The sequence below is a fragment of the Lichenostomus cassidix genome, chromosome 3, assembly GCF_008360975.1.
Source record: "Lichenostomus cassidix isolate B80296 chromosome 3, HeHo_3.0, whole genome shotgun sequence".
Lineage (NCBI taxonomy): Eukaryota > Metazoa > Chordata > Aves > Passeriformes > Meliphagidae > Lichenostomus > Lichenostomus cassidix.
This window is the reverse complement of record NC_139483.1, coordinates 45558556-45579156: the sequence shown is the minus strand read 5'-3', so window position 1 is coordinate 45579156 and position 20601 is coordinate 45558556. Positions and strand designations below refer to the sequence as shown.

The 20601-nt window shown below is 36.7% G+C and overlaps 1 protein-coding gene across 1 annotated transcript in view; it reads right to left on the bottom strand.

The window, feature by feature from the left end:
• Positions 1-20601, bottom strand: part of WDR64 (WD repeat domain 64) — a 67468-nt gene that overhangs the window by 45519 nt on the left and 1348 nt on the right. Inside the window, exons 3-10 of the mRNA XM_085055573.1 lie at positions 14483-14638; positions 12712-12842; positions 6516-6615; positions 5903-6006; positions 3289-3318; positions 1443-1550; positions 531-745; positions 1-7 (exon numbers count right to left, since the gene is read on the bottom strand). The exon at positions 1-7 is cut by the window's left edge and continues 128 nt beyond it. Coding sequence (XP_084911699.1) covers positions 1-7; positions 531-745; positions 1443-1550; positions 3289-3318; positions 5903-6006; positions 6516-6615; positions 12712-12842; positions 14483-14615 — 828 coding nt within the window. The 5' untranslated portion in view covers positions 14616-14638. The remainder of the gene's footprint in view (positions 8-530; positions 746-1442; positions 1551-3288; positions 3319-5902; positions 6007-6515; positions 6616-12711; positions 12843-14482; positions 14639-20601) is intronic.

The following is a 20601-nucleotide window of genomic DNA, read 5'->3' as shown; positions in this document are numbered from 1 at the left end:
TTTAAGGCTAGGGATACAAATGGAGATGTTATTAGGCTACAGCAGCAATTACAGTGATGTGTCCCTAAGCAGACAGGGATTTTGTCAGTGAGATTATATACACAACCAATGCTAACATTTAATATTCAGGGCAGATACAGAACCACTCTTCCAGCTCAAATGCAAGCAGAGAGAAAGCTTGGGTTGAATCATGCACTTCTCCACTCACAATCATGCTTCCATCTAATTTGGCACAACAAAGGTGTTTCTTTGTCAAACTGGATAACAGCAATTGTGAATTTTCCACTTGAATTTTATTCTGCAACCTCTCTGTTGTAAGATCTCTTGTAAAATCTCCTACCGAAAATGATGGCATTTCCTTCACACAACAACAAGCAAATCATACTTACTGCAGTTTGAAAAATTATTTTCTTTGATTAGATAGGGCTAATTAATAAACAGAAGCTAATCCTCCACTTAGGGTAAACAAAACCCAAATTAAAAACCGAACATAATGCAGGACTAATAATATTTTATCATAAACAACTTACATGTTAAAAGATTCGGAGTCTAAGGGCCTAAATTGTGATTCTTTTTCCACTTTAGACTGTTTCATTAGGAAGTCATCACTAGTCATAGTAAGCAGGTAAACATAACCCTTATCATCTCCCATTAAGATAGTATCCTTAGCCAGGTCATCTGCCACAGTCACCGTAGAAACACAGAGCAGACAGTTTTTCATTGGTTTGATGACAAAGCCATCATGCTGTGGAACACAGTAGAGAGTTTATTAGATATTGCATGAGAGCCCTTAAATTGAATCTATCATGCTTATTTAGTTACATCAGCATTTGAATCTTTTGAAAATCTTTTGAAATCAGCATTTGAGTCTCAGGAATAGCAGGAAAAAGCAAAGATATCGGTCAGCAAAAATGCATAAGGCATTCAAGAAAACTTTTAATGGTTTGGACATACATTATTAACATCAAAATGTTTTTGCTCTTAGAATGTCCTGAACAAAATACAGGATATGAAGAAATATTTTTTTTTTAGATCAGGAAGTTACCTCAAAAAGAATCTATGTTGTATTCCTTAGAAAACCTGTTCCTTGATTCTTAATAGATTCTGAGATACATATCTGCCCATGCACACATACTAGATATACAGATGCACATGTATGCATTAGATATACATGGAAAATAAATTCTTTCAGGGTTTGTTTGCCCTGTAGTGTAAAATTTTTCTTTTTCTTACAAACTTTTAACATACTTCAATAATCCCATTTGGTGAGGAAAGCTAATTCCTTATTTAGTGCAAATTCCACTGTTTCACTGAGTTCCTACAAAGACAAAAGTTAAAAGCCTTCATTCCTGTTAGACCAAAGGGCTGTGAATGCATATTGGAAACAAAGACTGAGCTACTTTCAGGTTTCATTTTGGCATTTGTCTGATCCAACATAATACCTTGCTCTCTTTTGGTTTATAGTCCCAGAGAAGGACTGAGCTTTCAGTTACAGCCACGACATATTTCAGATTAGGTAGGAAATCACATCCAGTGATCCAAGCAGTATCCTGATGAAAATAAAGAGAGTAGCTAAAGAAGGATTGTCTCTGTAAATTTATCAACTTTTCTATTATGTAAGTACATACTTTAAACCATTTTTACATAAATCACATACTCTGCACTAGCACCTGCTAGGTCTAGTCCCACTTAGAGCTCTAACTCCAGGAATAGCTCATACATGAAGTTACAGAGGCACCAGGCTCAACCTCCGTTATCAATGACTCACCTCAGAGGCACAAATGTTGCACATGAGAGGAAACAATACACATATACTGTTAGCTGAACTGTAATGACATTCTGGAAAAGCACTCTAAGCAGAGGAAGCTTAAGCTAAAACATCCATAGTAAAGCAAATTAAGCTTTTACCTGGATACAGTTTGGTTTGAAACAAAAGAAATTTAAAGGCAGTCAAAATGTCAGCTATAATAACAAAAATCCCACTGAAATGAATGTTCATGAAAACAAGTAACTTTATCAAATAATTTTAATTCTCCCAATAGGTAGATGACATATTTACAAATATATACATCTGCCCATATTAAGCTATTGTTCAAGTATACCTCCTATTATACAGGTACGAATGTAAAAAAACTTCTCTTGCAAAGTGTAGATCAGAATTCTGATGCTCCTACTTTTATTTCCATTGTTGTACACAATATAGATTTTGCTTTAAGTCTAAAGGATCCAAAATCCTGACAGAGGATATCAACACTTCGTTGCAGGAGAAAGCTTCTTTCCTTCCTAATGATGTGTGACCAAGTGGTAATACATTTGCAAGGATTTTTTGTGCTCTTTACTACAATAAATACGTGGAAAATGTCAGTCCTGCAGAGGCTTTATGGATTGTTGGTAATTCTTATGGAAGACTTTGCTGATGTAGAAGTAATTTTTAACTAGGCCATCTGAAAATTTCATAACTCTGATACCAAAAAAGCGAATATAATAACATCAACAAAAGTAAAATGGCATTACCAAATATCATATAATCTTTCAGACATAGAGCCAGAGGGATTTCACAGGGTTGTGGGCATGGGTTTATCTTTTCACCAACTTCAGCTCCCCAGTCAATCAAATGTCCCTGGGAAGCCAAAGATTTTTCCCTGAAAGGCTTTATAGTACAGACTGTCTGGTGTGGAGTAATTGCACTTTAGAACTTCCACAACATATAAAAGAGAATGAACAAAATGCTCTGCCTCCCGGCACAAGATGGTACATGGACTTTTAGGATAAGGGGTCTTGTCACTTTGCTACAAGCGATGTCTCTTGTCTACAGGTCATCTGAAGGAAGCTCATTACCTAAAATCTGCAGTGATACTCCCAGAGTAAACATGAGGTTTTAATGTACATACTGTGTAGCCAATCATCTATCTAGCAAAACACAGAGTTGTTTTTTATTAACAAACTTAGAATTTTACTTATTTAAATTTTATAGTGACAATTGAAGTTTTGGATTTCAGAAAAAAAATTCCGGCAATGTAAGGGGTAAAGGACAATTTGGTAGAAAGAGCAACATTTATCTGAGGTTTCATTTATCAGAAGAATGAAATCAAGTTACTTAATTGTTTCTATAACTGAAAGGAATAAATTGAAACTATTTGACCCACAGCACCCTATGACAAATCATGCTGAAGTCTCAAAGTTAGAAGTAGCATTAGAATAATGCTCAATTTCTATTTATTTCAATTTTTACCTGCTGATTTTTACTTAAAATTATTTAACAGGATGGAGACAAAAAACACAACTTACTTCAACATTGATGGTTGCCAGAACCTTCATCTGAAAAATCAAAAAATATATTGTCACAATAAAAAGTTAGCACTTAAAGTCTAAACAAAGACATCTCTCCTCTTCACAGGCAGATCAGAACAATACTTGCTAACTGAAAGAGTAGGCGGTTAAGATCTGAGAAGGATCCTTAAGCTGCTATCCTATATATAGTGAGGAACTATCCTCACTATATACAGGATATAGTACTACCATCCTATATATAGTGAGGAATTTAAAACTTCTCTTTCTGTCACAAGTATTCTGTAGTTTCTTGTTTGCTTTGGGGTTTTTACATTGAGCAAACAAGTGAAAAAATACTCATTTTTACATTGGAGTACAGATCAGCTGGTCTTCTGATGGAATTGTGCTTTTAATGGTTATTGACATCTAGAACAGCATCAGCTCCTGGGAGAGATAAGATGTGTCACAAAGAAACCCAAGCTAATGCTGGCCCAGATGCCATGTCAACTAGTGCCAGCAAAATCCCATGCAGAGGCAGCACTTTAGGCTGCAAAAAGGAATACCCACATTGGTACAGCATCTTTCACCACTATTGGTGGACAGTGTAGCATGTAGCTCAAAACCTGAAGTGTTTAAAGTGTTACCATCATCCACTAGAGACAGGGTTACCTTCTATGCCCTTTAACAAAACCACTAAGTTTTCAAAAGCGGTTTCAACCTTTTCCCTTCTGAAACATCCACAGATGCTTTTTCACCTCCTCTTGCCCCTACTCCTCATCAGTAATTATTCAATTATTATTGGGCACCTCATACCCATCCCAGCAATTCCACATTTCATAAACCAAGAAGTTAGGATCAAAGTCTTCCCATAGAAGTAAGATGCCAAGTGTCATTGCAGACAGTCTTTGAGCAGAGTTTAAGGGTATTGCTAATCAAGAGATGGATTTCCATGCACTGTTATCAGACTTGGCTTTTTCTATAGTAACTAGAGTGTGTCCTTAATGCTGCCTACTCCTACAGGTCTTACGTGCTGGCCAAGGCAGTGTCCACATCTGAGAAAGGTGTCTCATATTCTGAAGTAAACTGGAAGTGGTTGATGGTGTGTAGAGCTGTATGCAGATGTTGAGGCATATTAGGCCCACAGCTGCTGCAGAAAGCAATGCTTAGCCCTCAAACAGAATCATGGAATTATAGAATAATTAAGGTTGGAAAAGATCTTTAGGATGATCAAGCCCAGCTGTAAAACTAACACTGCCAAGTCTACCACTAGATCATATTCCCAATAGTCACTTCTATAAATCTTTTAAATACCTCCAGGGTTGGTGACTCAACCACTTCCCTGGGCAGCTCCAATGCTTGACAACCCTTTGGGTAAAGAAATTATTCCTAATATCCAATCTAGTCCTCTCCTGGCCCATCTTGAGGCTGTCATAATGCCTTAGTCATTTTCAGGATCTAGTTTTATGAGTGGGATTTGAGGTCCTTAACTCACTGTGTTAAGCAGCTGGGTGTAAAATCATTTACATTGCAGTCACTGATGTCAGATAAGATCAGCCTAGCCTATGAGGAGGCAGCAAGCCAACTTAAAAATAGTCTAGGGAGGTAGGGGGTGGGGAAGAGAGCTATTTTTAATCTTATATTTTGGGAAACTACTTTTCATAGGTACATAAAAGGGATAATGTCCTGGAGGACAGGCTTTCAAATAAATTATTTTAGCATTTACCAAAACTGCAGTACTGCTTTGTTGTTTCATCATCCACAGGAGTCCTTTCTTGGTTTAAATGCTCCTGTCATAAGCATTATGCACTAATTAGCTAAAACCCCTAGAAAGCATTAGTGCTGCATTAAAGCTTTACTGCATTGTCTGAAATAACTTTTAAGAAACTGGTTGCATTAAAACTGTAGAAATGTAAAGCACCAATGAGCACAGATATGTGAGGTACCTCAAAGCATCTAAACGTGCTTACCTGTAAACAGTAATATAATCATGTGGGAGATTAATTTACAAATTCTAGTTTAACAGCATCTTAAGCCTGAATTTCTACTTAAAATGGTACAGATCTTACACTTTACTGATGAGGAGACTGAATGTGAATCAGTGTCATGCATACTGTTGTAAAACTCACTACTTTCAAGCTTCCAGATGTTGCTGTATTGAATAAATTTTGTTTGCAAACAGCTGTTTCTGTCCGTTCTAGATACTTTCAGTAGCTGCAGAAAATAGTTAAGAGTTCTCTGACTTCCACTCAATATCTAAAAGTTAATTCCAATAGCATATTTTGTATTAAGGGAAACTTTTCTAAACAGAAATGCAGATTATTTTCTGCATATATTAATTATATATATGTTATGTTGTTATGTTATGTTATGTTATGTTATGTTATGTTATGTATTTCTGTGAAAAATGTCTATTACTAGCCATCTCTATCAACTCCTGTAGACTATCTAGTAGGTTTATAATTGAAAAGAACAACGTATATTTCCTCCTGTACTTATAAGTATAGAAAAAGTTTACTTTTATAAGAAGGATATCTAGGTTTTTTATGGGAAATGTTGAATGCTAGATCACAGTCCACCCAGTTCCCCTAGGCACTGCCTAATGAAATAATAAAAGAATTTGATTTAGAATTACCTCTTTGCTAAAAACAGTTATCACTCCTTTCTGAGAGGCTGTTACTGTGAAATCCAGAAGGGGCACCTTCACTAAACCCTTAATCACATCTTTTCTCTTGACAACTGTGAATGACAAAATATTACTCTTAATCTTACAGACACAGAAAACATGAAAAATAGAACTGTAATAGTAAGAACATTTTTTCTTCCTGAAATGCATTTTGGTACCAAATGCAAGGCAGTGATGCAATATATCATAGATTATCCCATACTTGGTTTAATTAATCATGTTGCATTTCTAATTATCATTTATGTGTTCTGGATGTGCTAGTTCTTCCTATATTTTTTTTCAAAAAATACAGAAAGACAACGAATAACTGCATAAATAAATAGTCTAGTTCATACAAATTCGTAATTCCAAAATAATTTAGGAATATGGAGAACAGGGAAATGCAGCAGTGGAGTGTTCAGATGCAGTGAGTTTAGGAAAAAACCCATATATTTTGGAACAAAGAAGAAGAAGAAGCATGAATAAGCAAAGACAAACGCGATTTTATCATTGTACTTTCAAGAAAGTGGGGAACCCACTGCATTAAAAAAAATAGTTTTTGATATAAGACGAAGTAAGTCACCTGAATCAGCAATCTGCTGTTTTTCAGATACAAGCAAAACCACACTTTCTTTTGACTCAGAAGTCATGCCACCACTTTCTCCTGGGAAACAGCCAAAAATCTAAACAAAACAAAATAGAACAAAACAAGTTATTTATTGCAAAACTACTTCTGTAAGATACATGTATAAAGTCAATTATTGCACATTTTACTAAGTTAATAGACTTTGAGTTACTACCTCAGTGGTGTTTCCTTTAACCACTAGCTGTCAACATGTCCTTAGATTGCTGAGATCTGCTACTCAGGCATAATCTTTCTTCAACATTTGTAAAGAAGCCAGCTTACACAGGGCTTCTAGGAATACAGCTCATCTGTTTGCTACAGTTGTTAGTAGAGCTTTGCTTTGTAATGATTGTTTGTAAATAACCATATTCAATTTTCATTTTCCAGTTCTACCTACTTGTGCTTTCTAAGCTAGGCCCTCAACTGGAAAAAAAAACCCTAGCAAAAGGCAGACAAAACAGATTATTCCATATTTATAAACTGAGACATTCGATGTAGCATAGTGGCTTAGTCTACACAGAAGAACTTTTCCATAAAGATATGTAGATTCCCATTTACTGGGGAAAAAAAGGTAATATAAAGACAGTTTTTAAAAAAGTCTTTTTTGGTCATCTCCCTAAGTCTGGCAATGTTCCATTTGTACTGAACATGATGGAGATCCCTGCACAGGACAGCCAAGTAAGTAACTTATCTCTGCTCCAGGGTGTGAAATTGTCCTAGGTTGCAATATAGAAGTATTTAAGTGTTCTATTACCACCAGCTGTGGGCCATTAGCTGTTATCAGCTGCTAATGACCCACCCTGGATGACAGACAATTGGCCATCAGGGACCCACCATGTGACTCATGGACTTATCTCATCCCATTGTGGGATGCTCTGCCCAGGAGGGAGGAGCCAGGTGTTCCCACCTGGATATAACCTGGCCTTGGAACTGCCTGAGCTAGCCCTGTCTACTGGGTTCCCAGAGGACAAGAGCTACCACTGGACCTTCAGCTGGAGACTAGACCTTCACAGGATCACTGCTTGAACTACTTCAGCTGGACTGCAACCACCACCCTAACAGCGTGTCAGGTTGTATCTGACTTTGTCAGTGCTTTTCCCTGTATTATTTCACTCATTTTTAATTTCAATCTTGACTTGTGATCTCCCACTGGTTTGTTTTCAAACCAATACAGAAACTTTCAGCTGAAATGCTCTACAAATCTTAAGCTCTGTACCCAAAAGTAATTTAGTAATTTCTTTAGAAATTAGTTCAGTCCCACTCAGCTGTACCGATTCTTAAAACTCCTCATATTATGGACATTATGTACACTTCCTTTCATGAGTTCTTAAAGCAATGCCCCTTTGGATGGAAGACAAAATGTTATATTTTGTTCTAGTTCAATATTTTCCATGTTATACAATAGAGGTCCCATTTTCCTTCTTTGAGAGATTCAGATGCTCATCTTTCAAAAAATATACTCACATAAGGTTACTCTTAATCTTTCACAGCTGCCTCCCATACATCCTCAGTCAGGACACCATCCATTACAGTCCCTTACATTCCTATTTCTAGTACCATCATTTTGTCTTTCCATCCTGTATCCAAACAGAGAGGCTAGTTGTCCCTTTCTTCCATGGATCTTTTCTTTTGCCTTCATTGAAAGGAGTGACATTTTGCCTTCTTAAGCATATGTACCCATTTTCGAGGCAGAGAATAGGCATGTCAGGATACTACAGGTTTGGTGGGAGGAGATTTTGTTTAAGGATAGGCTTATCCAGTATCAGGTCCCTCCCGAGTCCTGACAGGATGCCAGGTGCAATGGTTGGGCTAGGTCAGCAGCTGCCCTAAAAACATCAGAGGTGAAAGTTCTCAGGGCACACACGGGTGTGTAGACCAGACACAGTGCCACTCTTGCTCCTGCCCAGCATGCAGGACACTGCCCAAAGAAAGAGCATCCTCAAAATCCCTTACAGCTGTGTAAATGACTTCAGCTGACTCCTACAAGGAGACAGCGGATCCCAACAAGCATCAGCCCATCATGTCTATGAGATATTGATAGTCAAGTAAAATTCACTTTACACATACTTCAGATTTTTTTTTCAAAAAAGTAGCTTCCTAAGAGCTAACTACATTTGAGAAAGAGATGCAGAGGTGAGTTTCCCAAGTCACTGATAAAGGATAATACTTAGACTGTCCAGGATAGATCTTTTAAACTGTGTAGCTAGCAAATGGCAAAGGGTAGATCCTAATTTAACTAGAGATGATTTAAAATAACTTTTTTTTTTTTTTAATAAATATCCTTTGAGCATGTTGTGGAGACCACTGGAAACTTAGAAAACCCTTGAACATGAAGGACTTGAAAAAGAGAAATATCGGTAAGTTAAAGAAATAGGAACACTCACACAAGGCCATGATCTTCTAGGTAATGGAAATAAATTTAGAAGATTTTGTCAAGCTAAAGAGAGGCCAGATATGGAGAAGTAACTCTGAAAAAAATTAGATCTGTTATAGTAGGAAGAGAGGGACAAAGGGTCAGGGATAGAGTTCTGGGAAGTGGGTCAAGGTGAAAAAGAGAGAAATTATAAAAGAGACTTATAAAAGGAACAAAGTGAGGTGTATCCCTCTTTCTTGACTTTCAAGACATAAGGCATGCTCAGCAGTGTTAAAAGGAGCAGGGAAACTCAGAAGAACAAGATTGAAATACAGGACCTTAAAAAATCATTAGAAAACTGGAGAACAGACAGCAGAAACCATGACAGCTGTTTAGGATGTTACAGACAGTAAATGTTATTAATGACATTTGAAAAATTCAGTAACAAAAAGGAAGCTGAAGCAAGATCAAGACTACTTCCATTGTTCACGGGGGGTCATGAAAGGTATGTCCAAGTTGCAGTTTATAAATTGGATTTGTCTAACATAATGAGTAGATTAATGAACATTGTAAGAATGGCTGTATCAGGTAAGGGAGGCCTTTCTGTGTCTTTCACCATTTCTCTCAAACAGGTGGTTTCAGCTGGAATACTTAGAATACTTTCCAGTCTTAAATGGCCAATAATAATTTCAATAGAGTTTTTAAGCATGTGAAAGAGCAGATTTGCAGTTGTGTTTTGTTTTGGTTTTTTTTTTTCCATTTTGTGGGGTTTTTTGTGTGTGTGCATTGCTATTAGGATTTTCTTTGGCAGATGTTAGTTTTTGTTTTTTTGGTTTTTTTTTCAGAAAAATAAAACCTTCATTTAAAAGGAATGAAAAGACTAAGGAGTATGAGAAAAGCAAGTGGAATTTAGTCTGGCCAAGGGTTAAATAGAGTCAACTTAAAAATAATAAAGAGAAAGAAGAGCTACATATATGGGTGGAAGAAAAAAAAGATCTATGATCTTCATCAGTAACTAAATGTGGACACCTTTGTTTGTCAAGAGGTTAAAACCAGATGAAAATAATTTAGATCTGTATATACCTACATTTTTAAGTCTGGCAAGGTTAGCCCGTCAGAACATTCCTGCCTTCATTCCTGACATTGGTAACTTTGCAGAATTACCTGAAGCATTTTGAAACTGTAGAGTTTGTCAGAGAAACAACATTTAAAAATGTCACCACCACATAATATATACGATACAAACCAATCACTGTTTATTTTATTGGAGCCCATTCAAATAATCCTGGAAGGACCTGTTTTGATCCAGTCATTAAGGATAGGATGCTTCCACAATTACAGGAGATCAAAAGTTGATGCTGAATTTATGGTTCACGTAAATTTGGCTTAGACAACAATCACGTGCCCAATTCAAGTATTACTCTGTTTCTGTGTAAGCTAAATCTGGAGAATTCCAGGAGTCAGCAGCTTTCTTAATGAAGTTTTTGTCTCTTTCTTTCCAGCTAAACTACGAATAAACCAAGTCTTATCTTTTTTTTTTCTGAAAGAAGCTTGGCTTTATGTTCCATAATGTATAGATAGCTTGTAATACATACGGACCGTAAGATTTCTCACTAAACAGAAAAGCAAAAAAATGCACTGCAGCTTTTCAATGCAGTATTATATTTCAAACTGGATTAGGCTGTGTTAAGGTAAAGAAATAAATATAATATTGAATCTGATTCAAATAGTCTGATCTTTTGTCTATTTTATAACTGAATTATCACTTCTGTCATGGATGAATTTCCAGTCACTTTATGTTAAACATTTCTTCCCCCAGGAGAAAATAATGGCAAAAGCCCCTCAAATTAACACTTTAATCAGGATTATTTTGAATCCTGAAAAATAATAAATACTTCTGTTTCATTCCCTACAGCACTCTGTATAGGCTCACTGATATCCATCTTCTACATGAAATACATGACCTAAGATTCTGAAGATTCATTGTTTATCATGCTCTGCTTTTTCCAGAAAGTTTATACACAAGGCATATTAAAAGGCTGTCATCAGTCAGCTCACACTAGGAAAAAATTGAGAAATGCTCATAGAAAGCATTCTGGGGAGTTTTATCCCAAGCAAATCATGCACAGATTTCATAAGTAAACTAAAGTGGCTTCATCTTTTATTATACCCCATACTGTGCTTGCTTGTTCAATTATGCAGCCAAAATATCTCTGTAATTATGAAATTTAGTAACTAGTCTGACTGCATCAGAAACTCAAAGAAGGTTTTGGAGTGAATGATATGCATTCCAATAAACAAACAGAGCTTCCCTAATTTCTCTTATAAACTAATGAGCCTAAACATAATTTGAAACTGTTTTGCTACCCTAAAGAAGGACAATCAGTCCTTCAGACTGTCAGCTATTTTCCAGATTTGCCCCAAGCCCTCCCTGAAGGAAATCTTTAATGCCTGACACGAGCAAAACCTGTGAGTAATGTGACACTGTAAGTAAAAATAATGGTTAAGAAAGGCAGTAATCAGAAATGTTTCCAGACAGAACCCTATTAAATAGAAATGGCTGAACACACCTTTTTTTTTATTATATTAGGAAATTACTTGATAGCAGTAGTTGATAACATGTAAGGAACAGGTGTTGGGTATCTTCAAGATTCCAATAGTAGCATGATGTTTGAGAGTGACATAAAATGGAAATATGCTGACAAATTTATAGTTCATGTCACTTGCTAATACCCTGCCATAAGACTTTAAGTCCAGCAAGGATTTGCTACGTATACAATACCTCCTATGGTATTGTAGAAAAGTCACTGTGTGCTGAAGTTATGTCCCTTCTGCACAATTCTCTCTTCAGGTAAGAAACAAACAAAAAACTTTGCAGTAATATATGATGATGGATGCTCTTGATAAGGATTGGCTCTAACAATCAATAATTTTTATAGAACAGTTGCTTGTAACACAACCCATGGGAAACATCTTAATAAAAGACACATTTCTAGAGCAAGTATTCATTTCTCATAACATGTACAAACAAAAAAGAGCACCATGCTGGAAAAAACCCCAACAAAGTATTTTTGCACAAGTGAAAAACTGGATGCTATGGAGATAACCTTTTTAGGTGGATTCAGAAATAACATACAAATGGATAGATTAAGAATCCAGGAAGGGATATTAAGCACAGTGCATTTGCAGCTTTGGCACAGGAAATCCTGAAGCTATGTGCAGACAGAAGCAGATCGACTGTTTCAGTTACGTCATTCTTACATGCTTTTTACAAAGATTTGCTCTTTACCACCATTAGACACTGACAAATTGATTGAATGGATCTCATTCATCTACAGAAGGAAATAATACACACTGAATTCTCTGGTTAAAATACTCTACCAAAATGCTTCCCAACCTGTAACGCTTTATATTTAAACTAAGGGCAAGATTTATGCTGTGAACAGGGGAAGAGAAAGGCAATGAAGCAGAGACAAGAGAAAAGAGAGGAAGGAGGTGAAAAAGAGGAAGCATTTCTGAAGGTTTAGCTAAAGATATAGATCCTCAGAGCACAAATGGCATACTGTAGTCAAAAGAGATTTTGCATTTTGTCAAGAAGCCCAAGGGCAATGCATGTCACTGAATAGTTCTGAAGACCTAGACACACCCAGGCTTCAGGCAGCTAGGATAATAACAAGAGATTATCTCATTATGCCATGGAGCTCATGGCTCCTGAACAACACACAATCAACAGATAAATAAAATCACAATTTAAGATTCTAACTAGTTTTTTATATTTAAGAAAACTTTAGAAATCCTTACCTCGAGCCATTCTGGCCTTTCATCAGGGTTGCTCATAACCTTCCTGAAAAAGGCCTGAATATTATGATCCTTGACTGCTGGACCAAAAAGTGCTCGTGTGGTTGTACAGAATTTAGCATAGTCTATCTCATCTGTATAGAAGGAACAACGGCCACACAGTTTAAAAATGGTAAGCTACAGATTCCTTTTTTATCCACCCTACTTCTGGTTTTATTTCTCCCTCAATTTCAACAGCATACAAGTTCCAGCTTCTCACATTGTATTCATCAAAGTATTTGAAAAAAAAAAATCAATCTTAATATTTGCTCTTTTCCAAACTATTTAATTTGCAATGCATGACAACAAACAGATAAAAGAATAGACAAAAAATTCTCACTTTTTTTCCCTCCCTTACTTACCATAATTCTGACTTGGTTTTTTGAACCTGAATGGTGTGTGGGATAAAGTTTATCCTTTCAAGCAGCAATAGCCATTTTCATTGAAAAAAGCAAAATATTGTCTCTATTATATACAATTAACAACTGTATTTGCATAATTCATCAGGTTTGTGCTTTTACAGAAACATTGTATCATGCTAACTTCTATATATGGCAACTTGACCAATTATATTTTGTGAGTGATCACCATGGCCTTACAATTTGGCCAGAAATCCTAACAGAAGGGGAAGTCTCATAGTGCAATCTCTCTATTTGCTGTAAAAATCAAACAGCTACAGTTAAAACATTAGTTTGAGGTCTTTCTTATGGTACGTTCTACCCATGTGAAAATTATACTTTTCCATCAGAATGAGTATCTCTTACCATCGTCTTTAGTATACAATCCTGACCCCTCCTTGGTCTTCTGGATGGTCATTTTTTCAACTAGATTCTGGAACTGCTCCAAAGCGTCATTGAAATCAATCATTTCAAGAGAAGCGTAACTCTCCTTACTACAATCCTTCTTTAAAGACATCCTTTATTAACAGAAAACAAGATAAGAAAGAGAGATCTTCTTACAGCCAGGTCCAAGCCTTGTTTTGTTCCTTAAACTCCCACATGAGTTCATATTAGATGCAGCTGCATGACAGGTATACCAAACATTACATAAAAGGAGACCCTGGCCTAGCATCTCAAGCTGGCAAAGCATAGTGAACTGTTGATGTCACAACCCCCCATGACATCATAGAATCCTACTCACCAAGTGGCCCTAGGTCATGAATCAGGATCACCAAATAACTTGCCATGTGAGATTATCTCATCTCATGTAATTAGTGACAGAAGAGACCTTTAAGTTTACTTTCACCTCCTGTATGTTACAGATCAATAAATATCAGCCATTTATCACGGTATTGAGCCCAAAACTTTGTTTCAACATATAATTTGTGGTAAACTGTGGTAAGTGTTAATCTTCAGACACAAAGAGATGGAGAACCCAACAGGTTTGTTCCAAAGGTAAATTGCACACACTGTTAACATTCAAGCCTCTTACATGACTTTGTGTGGCTTCTGCTTCCTTAGGGCAGTTCTTGGAATATCCTCACTAATTTAGCTAGTACCTTCTTGTGCTAGGGGCCTTTGTACCTGGACTACTTCTCCATTTCTTTCTCATATTAATTAAAGTAGACTAAACTCTGTCTCCTATTGCAGCTCTTTCCTTTAGGTTTCAATATAATATTTGTAATTATTTTCCACATTTTTCACATTTTCAATGTCTTTAAAGAATACCAATGGCATGTTACTAAGCTATACCACAACATGCAAATGACAAATTTCAGACTACTTGTTAAACTCACTTTTCTGTAGACCACACTGATCAATGCCTTTGTATTGCTCTTTAGCTATTGATCTCCAGATCCACTTTTCTATTACTTCACCCAAGGCTGATGCCAGGTTTACTGGACAAGGCCTTCTTGAATTCCTGAGCATGGAGTCTTTGCTCTGTGGAGATTCTATAGTTGAAAGAAAAGGAGAAAGTATATTTTATATTTCCTTATGGCAATCTAGAGGATTGATATCAAACAGGCATGTTTCAAGAATATTCAAGTCACTTCAAAGAAAACAAAACAAAACAGATAAAGGCCATAGTCTTCACAAACACTCAGAAAATCAGCTTAACAACATTTTTGAAACATACAGGGAAGACAACTAATTGGTATTAAACAGAGTTACTAAAAATTATTTTAGCATGGAAATATCTCTTCATGAAATAGCTTCTTCTTCAGGGAAAGTGGTGTCTCATGATTTGCTACCTAACACAAGCTATCCAATCGCTTGAAATCCTATAATTTCAAGGGGAAGAACACAAACGTTTCTGGGTACTTCTGCTCTACTGCAGTGAGCATTTATTTTGATTCGAAAAAGAAAAGAGCTTGGCAGAGAAAAACAGTAATGATGCCTGGAAAAGAGAGGGATAGCTTGAGGGTACATTTTTGCTGTTTCCAGCAATAATTCTCCAGGAAAATATTTCCCTTGTGTGACAAGGAATGCAGTGGCTGGTCACATACTGTATCTTGGTCAGAGTTGTGGTGTATTTGATATACTGCCTCCAGCTGAATTCTTGTTATGCATTGCTTCCTGTTGATTAATATTTCCAGTCTCTGTCATCTAAGCTTGTATGACATCAGCTTGTATTTTCATTTGCCAGTTAATAACAGGCATTTAAGGTTCATAAAGGGTATTAGCATTTATCCTCAGAATAGAAAGGTTAAGAACAGAAAGCAATGTTTTGTTCTCCTGCAAAAACCCATGTGAAAACTTTATGTTATATAACACAATGAAAACACAAAGAAACCCCAAATGAGGAATCATTGCTTTCAGTTCCAGCTGATTCTGTTGCCTTCAATGTTAAAAAAAAAATACAGTACAATTTAAAAATAAGATGTGATGACTGAATGGACTGAAATACAAAAGCAGAGAAGATAGGAATTGCATTAGAAGATAAGCAAAGTCTAAAAGGCAAATTCAAAATTTAATAGAGGAGTCAGGAAGTCCTTGCATTAGTAGGCTTACTGTAGCATTAACTGAATGAAAAGCATTTCCTTTACTTTCTCCCTTACTGATAGTGTGGAAAGCACTGGATATGGAATACAGTATGATTGATGTTTACTCAGAAGTTGACTATCCCAACTCTTCTCCTTTTACCACATAATCCTATTAGTCTCAATTATTGGAAATTCTCAGATACAAAGATAATGATATGTATGTCTGTATGGGTGCAAAGAACGGCTGCAGCGAGTTCATTGCAGGATTGGCACCTCATTTGAAAAATCAATAATTTTCAGTCTTTATCTCAATAACTACCATAAGTCTATGAAATTATATGGAAGTTTTAAAATTCTGACCATGTAATTTGATGGCTCATAACAAATAACCCAAAAGTACTGAAAAGACAAACAGCAAAAGGTGATAGATCTTCTTTCCTGCCTGGACCAGGCTGCCAGTCACTCTTCCTGGTAGCCTCATGCAAAAGCAAATTCTCCCCAAGCAAAATGATGCTCCGGAACAGCCCAAAGAAAACACAGTGGATCTAAACTGGCATTAGTTGTCCCTAAAGAGGCTCTGGGACATAAAAGACATTGTTTCTGACTCTGATTTTTGTCCAGATAAAGTCCAGACATTTAACAAGGAAAAAAAAAGTCCCTGAAGATAGTTTCTTTTGATAAGCTTACCCATTATTTGCTATTTCTTCCTTATAAACATCCTGTTAAACCTTGCTGTGTTTAAGTTGAATCAGGATAGGGCTGCTTGAGTTCAGACTGGCTGAAGTCTCTGACCAGTATGAGTCTGGGCAAGTAATAAATTTTAGCATCATAAAAATTAAATTTCTTCCATGAAAAAGTGTTTAAGGGGTGCTATTACATAGACATTTACATTAGCTCACTCTCTTTTTCTACTAGCTTAATTTTTCACTTTGCTTTTTATATTAGCACCCACAAGCAGTAGTGCACTCCTTGCTATAAACTGCATCTGCTCCTCTCTGTCATGAACAGCAGCTGAAATGACCAAGTGATAGTTTTAAAAACTGTATGGACTATATATTTATTTGTATGTTGGACTCTGGAAAATGACAACAGGGAAGTGAGTTTTTAAACACTTCATTTTTGTCACACTAACAAGAAGCTGTAGTGTAAGCATGAACTACTATGCAAGGCAGTTTCTTGAAAAAAAACCTGTTTATGTCACAAACAAATTTCACAGTGTTATTTTTGCAAAACCTGGTCTTGCTGGTTTTATAATGGTTTTATAATGCTAGTGTTTAGAGTTCAGGCTGCCCTATGAACTGTGTCTGTCTACCAAGGATAGCATGATGTCAGAAGGCACAAGTATATATCACCACTTCTTTTAATCTCTTCTGCAAGAAACAAGTGCCACAGAGGCATCAATATGCATCTGCCACATGAGCACATACCACAGTCCCACACAAGTTTGTCTAGCCAAGATGAAGTTCATCTCACCTAACGTAGACATCTAAAAGTCAATTGTTCAAGTCACCTTATGTGCCAGTCAATAAACACTTCCAGAGAGTGATTCATCTTACTGGTCTTAGGTGCTTAACTTCCAAACACATCATTTAGGTGTGATGAATCACATTTGCAACTGGTACAGCTCTCTGTACACACGTCAGGTACACCAGAGCTCACACATCATGGAACAGGCTGCAGCCAACTTCCAACTGCAGCACAGGTGTTCTGCCATCTCACCATGTCCTCCCAGAATTGCCTGCTTGGGTAACCTTCCCCCCCCCGAAAATACCTGTGCTTGCTTCAGTGAACTCTGTCTGAGCCAAGCACTTCTCTCAGCCCAAAATATTCTCACATTCTTGCAACATTTGCACTTCACCTGCTTTATGATTTAAAGTTCACATCCCAGTATGGACTAGATTGTATAGGTCGGTTTACAAGTTTTCTTCAAGATGAAGCCCTAGTTTTAAACGTTTTCCATTAGGCCTGTGCATTTTTGGGTTTTTTTCACTTACATATTGCATTACCAACAAGTGTAGGTCTATATTAAAAGCTTTGTTTCAAGGCCAAGAAGTTGGGAACAGATGAAAGATTTCTTCCATCCACAAACTCACCCTTGCTCTGTAGGCATAGACTGCAGCTTTATATAGATACAGTGAATAATCACTTGGCTTTCACTCACCTTTAAGGCAAAAGAATAGCAAAAACAACATGTACGAAAAAAAAAGCCAGAACACTGTAAAAAACAAATAAAAAAGCCAAAGCCAGGTAGCCAGAGTTTTTGGGAAGTTTTGTTTTGTTTCCAGAGCCCTACATTCTGGCTCTATACCATGCCCTTTGAAAAAAAAAGTTTACAAAGTTAAAAACAGGCAGCAAAACCCCAGCATCATCTGACTCCTAAAACAAATATATTTAATATGGACAAAAGCTTGAATTTTCTGCTCAGTCTCTGCTCATCAAGAAAGATGGGAAAGATGGTGACTTCAAAGGCACACTAGCAGAAGACAGAGAACAGAGAAAATGAGTAAGACAGAGAACAGAGAAGATGAGTGAAAGCAGCACATAAGTCAGGGAATGTGAAATGAAATAGCTCTCTTGAACGCCTTAAAACACTATTTTCCACCCCACAATGTTCTCACTGCAAAAGTCCAGACATTTTCAATGGTGCACTTATGATGGGGAGTCATAGTTTAGGGTTTGTATTTCTACCCAAACTTTGAGAGTAGCAGTGACTTTGACAGTTTATTTACTCAGCTTCAGATTCTTCAGCTCTAACATATGACACTCAATGCTCTATTTCATTTCAAATTACTAAATAAAAACGTTTGAAGACAGTCCTAGACATCTGCAAACTTTCCAGTTGTGAATTATTACTTCCCAGGCTGGCTTTTAAGGTTAGTCTCATGCATATGTAAGCATATGTCGGCCACCTGAAAATTTACACTCAACACATTCCTCCACCCCATGTAATTTGTGCATAACAGACAACACGTTAAAACGATTGTTGCAGAAGAGATCTAGGAAGTCCTTGGGAGTTTCAGATGTTTTTGTAGTACAGGACTGCGGAACTTCTATTCATGCTTCTTGTTTTACTTTTTTAATCCCATGAGTTCAACTACCTACATGTTTAGTACTTTGAGCTGAGATGCACTTCCAGTAAGTCACACACATATATTTTTAGAAATGGGTTGTGGTATATCCTTTTATGCAATGGCAAAAGTAAAGGTAAAATGTGCTTTGCAGCAGAAAAGGTTTGACTAAAGAATTAATTAGATTATTAAAACCATAGTTGCATTGGTTCTAGACTGGGGTAGGTAAAACAGAAGCTGGACTAGAACTGGGTTTGGGGTTCTGTTTCCAGCTTTGCCTTTGACCTGAGGATACAATAAAACAGCATTTCTTTTTGTTGTGCCTCATACAAGAAATGACACTGCATGGAAGACAAATGGAACTCTGCTCATGAAGTATCCAAGACCACTTGAATAAGCAATTTGACAGTATTAATAATGTGACCATTGCAAATAAAGCATTGAGGAGATTGTATATTTATGGATCTATTTAATTTTGCTACAAAAAGGCCCAAACCAGGAATTCTGAGATATGATCTTTGTAAAATAAAAGTTATGGCTTCTCTCCCTCTTCTATAAATTCAAAGACATCTAGAGGCAATATTTCTGACTGTAGTGAAATAACTCTTAAGAACTCTAAGTATATAATGGAAGCTGCTAATGGACAGTATTTTGTCTGGCATGTACTACTCACTAAATTACATTTCTTTCCTGCTCTTCTTGCCATCTTTTCTCTCCTTTCATTTTGCAGGGATAAAAGGATTTTATCCCTGCACACAATTTTAGATTTTCCTTTAAAGGCAGAAGAGAGAGATGTCTTGTTCTCAATGAGGTGTAGTATTAATTTGGTCTAGTCATGTCATTGTTAGGCTTTTAGAATGCAGTGACTGCCCTAAACGAACTCATGACTGTGCATTGACACAATATTTTTGCACATGGTCTGTGATCACTGGTAAAGCTCTATTATGGATGAGGAAAGACTAAATTATGCCTCCCTAAAAGCCATACTCAAGTACTTTGGTCTGTTACTGGAAATACAGCTTTTATGGTAAAAAATGTAATTGATTTTGAGAAAGGAAGCTGCTCCATCCTTTGTATTGAGAAAAACCCTGAAGACCAGTGATGAAGAAACAGACAGAACTAGCCTTTTTAATTAAGTTTCAATTACTGATTACATCATATTTGAGGAATTTTAAACCATGGATTGTAAATAAAGTTAACATCAATAAGAACTTTAATCAGTGTTTTATTTTTCTGACCTATGACTTTATTTCTACTGCCTTGTATTACAGCAGTAATTTGTCATATAAAATTTATTGCCATGAGGAGCCCATACTTTGTATATAGTTATGTGTTTTGAAAGACATCAAACCTGCCTCAACCACCCATGTTTTCAGTCTTAGTTCACCCTTAGTCTAGACTATTTAATACCCCTGTGTATAAGAGAAGAAAAAAAAAAACCAGCTATTTTTGACAAGATATGTATCCATTAAAATTCTGTTGCTTTCACAGCTGGCTTTTTAGGAACTAAAGTAAGAACAGACCTAAACCAAAGTTTTATTTGGGCCCTTATGCAGGCTGTCACATCTCAGCAGGTATTAGAACAAACAAACTAGAGATCTTCCTGTGAGGAAAACTGGTGCGTAGTCTAACAAGATGTTTTGGGTGTGGAACCATAGTGAGCGAAGCTCCCTATGAAACACTGAGGGTGGGTTGGGTTCGCAGACAGCACAGCACAGCTGGGCTCAGGGCAACGCCGTGACTGACAGCAGCTAGAGCTGTACACAGGCAGCTAGGGCATTCCCGAACTGTTTTCACACAGCACACACTGCAGACAAAGGTAGACTGAGGACACAACAGGTGACTTCACGGTGCAAACTGTGG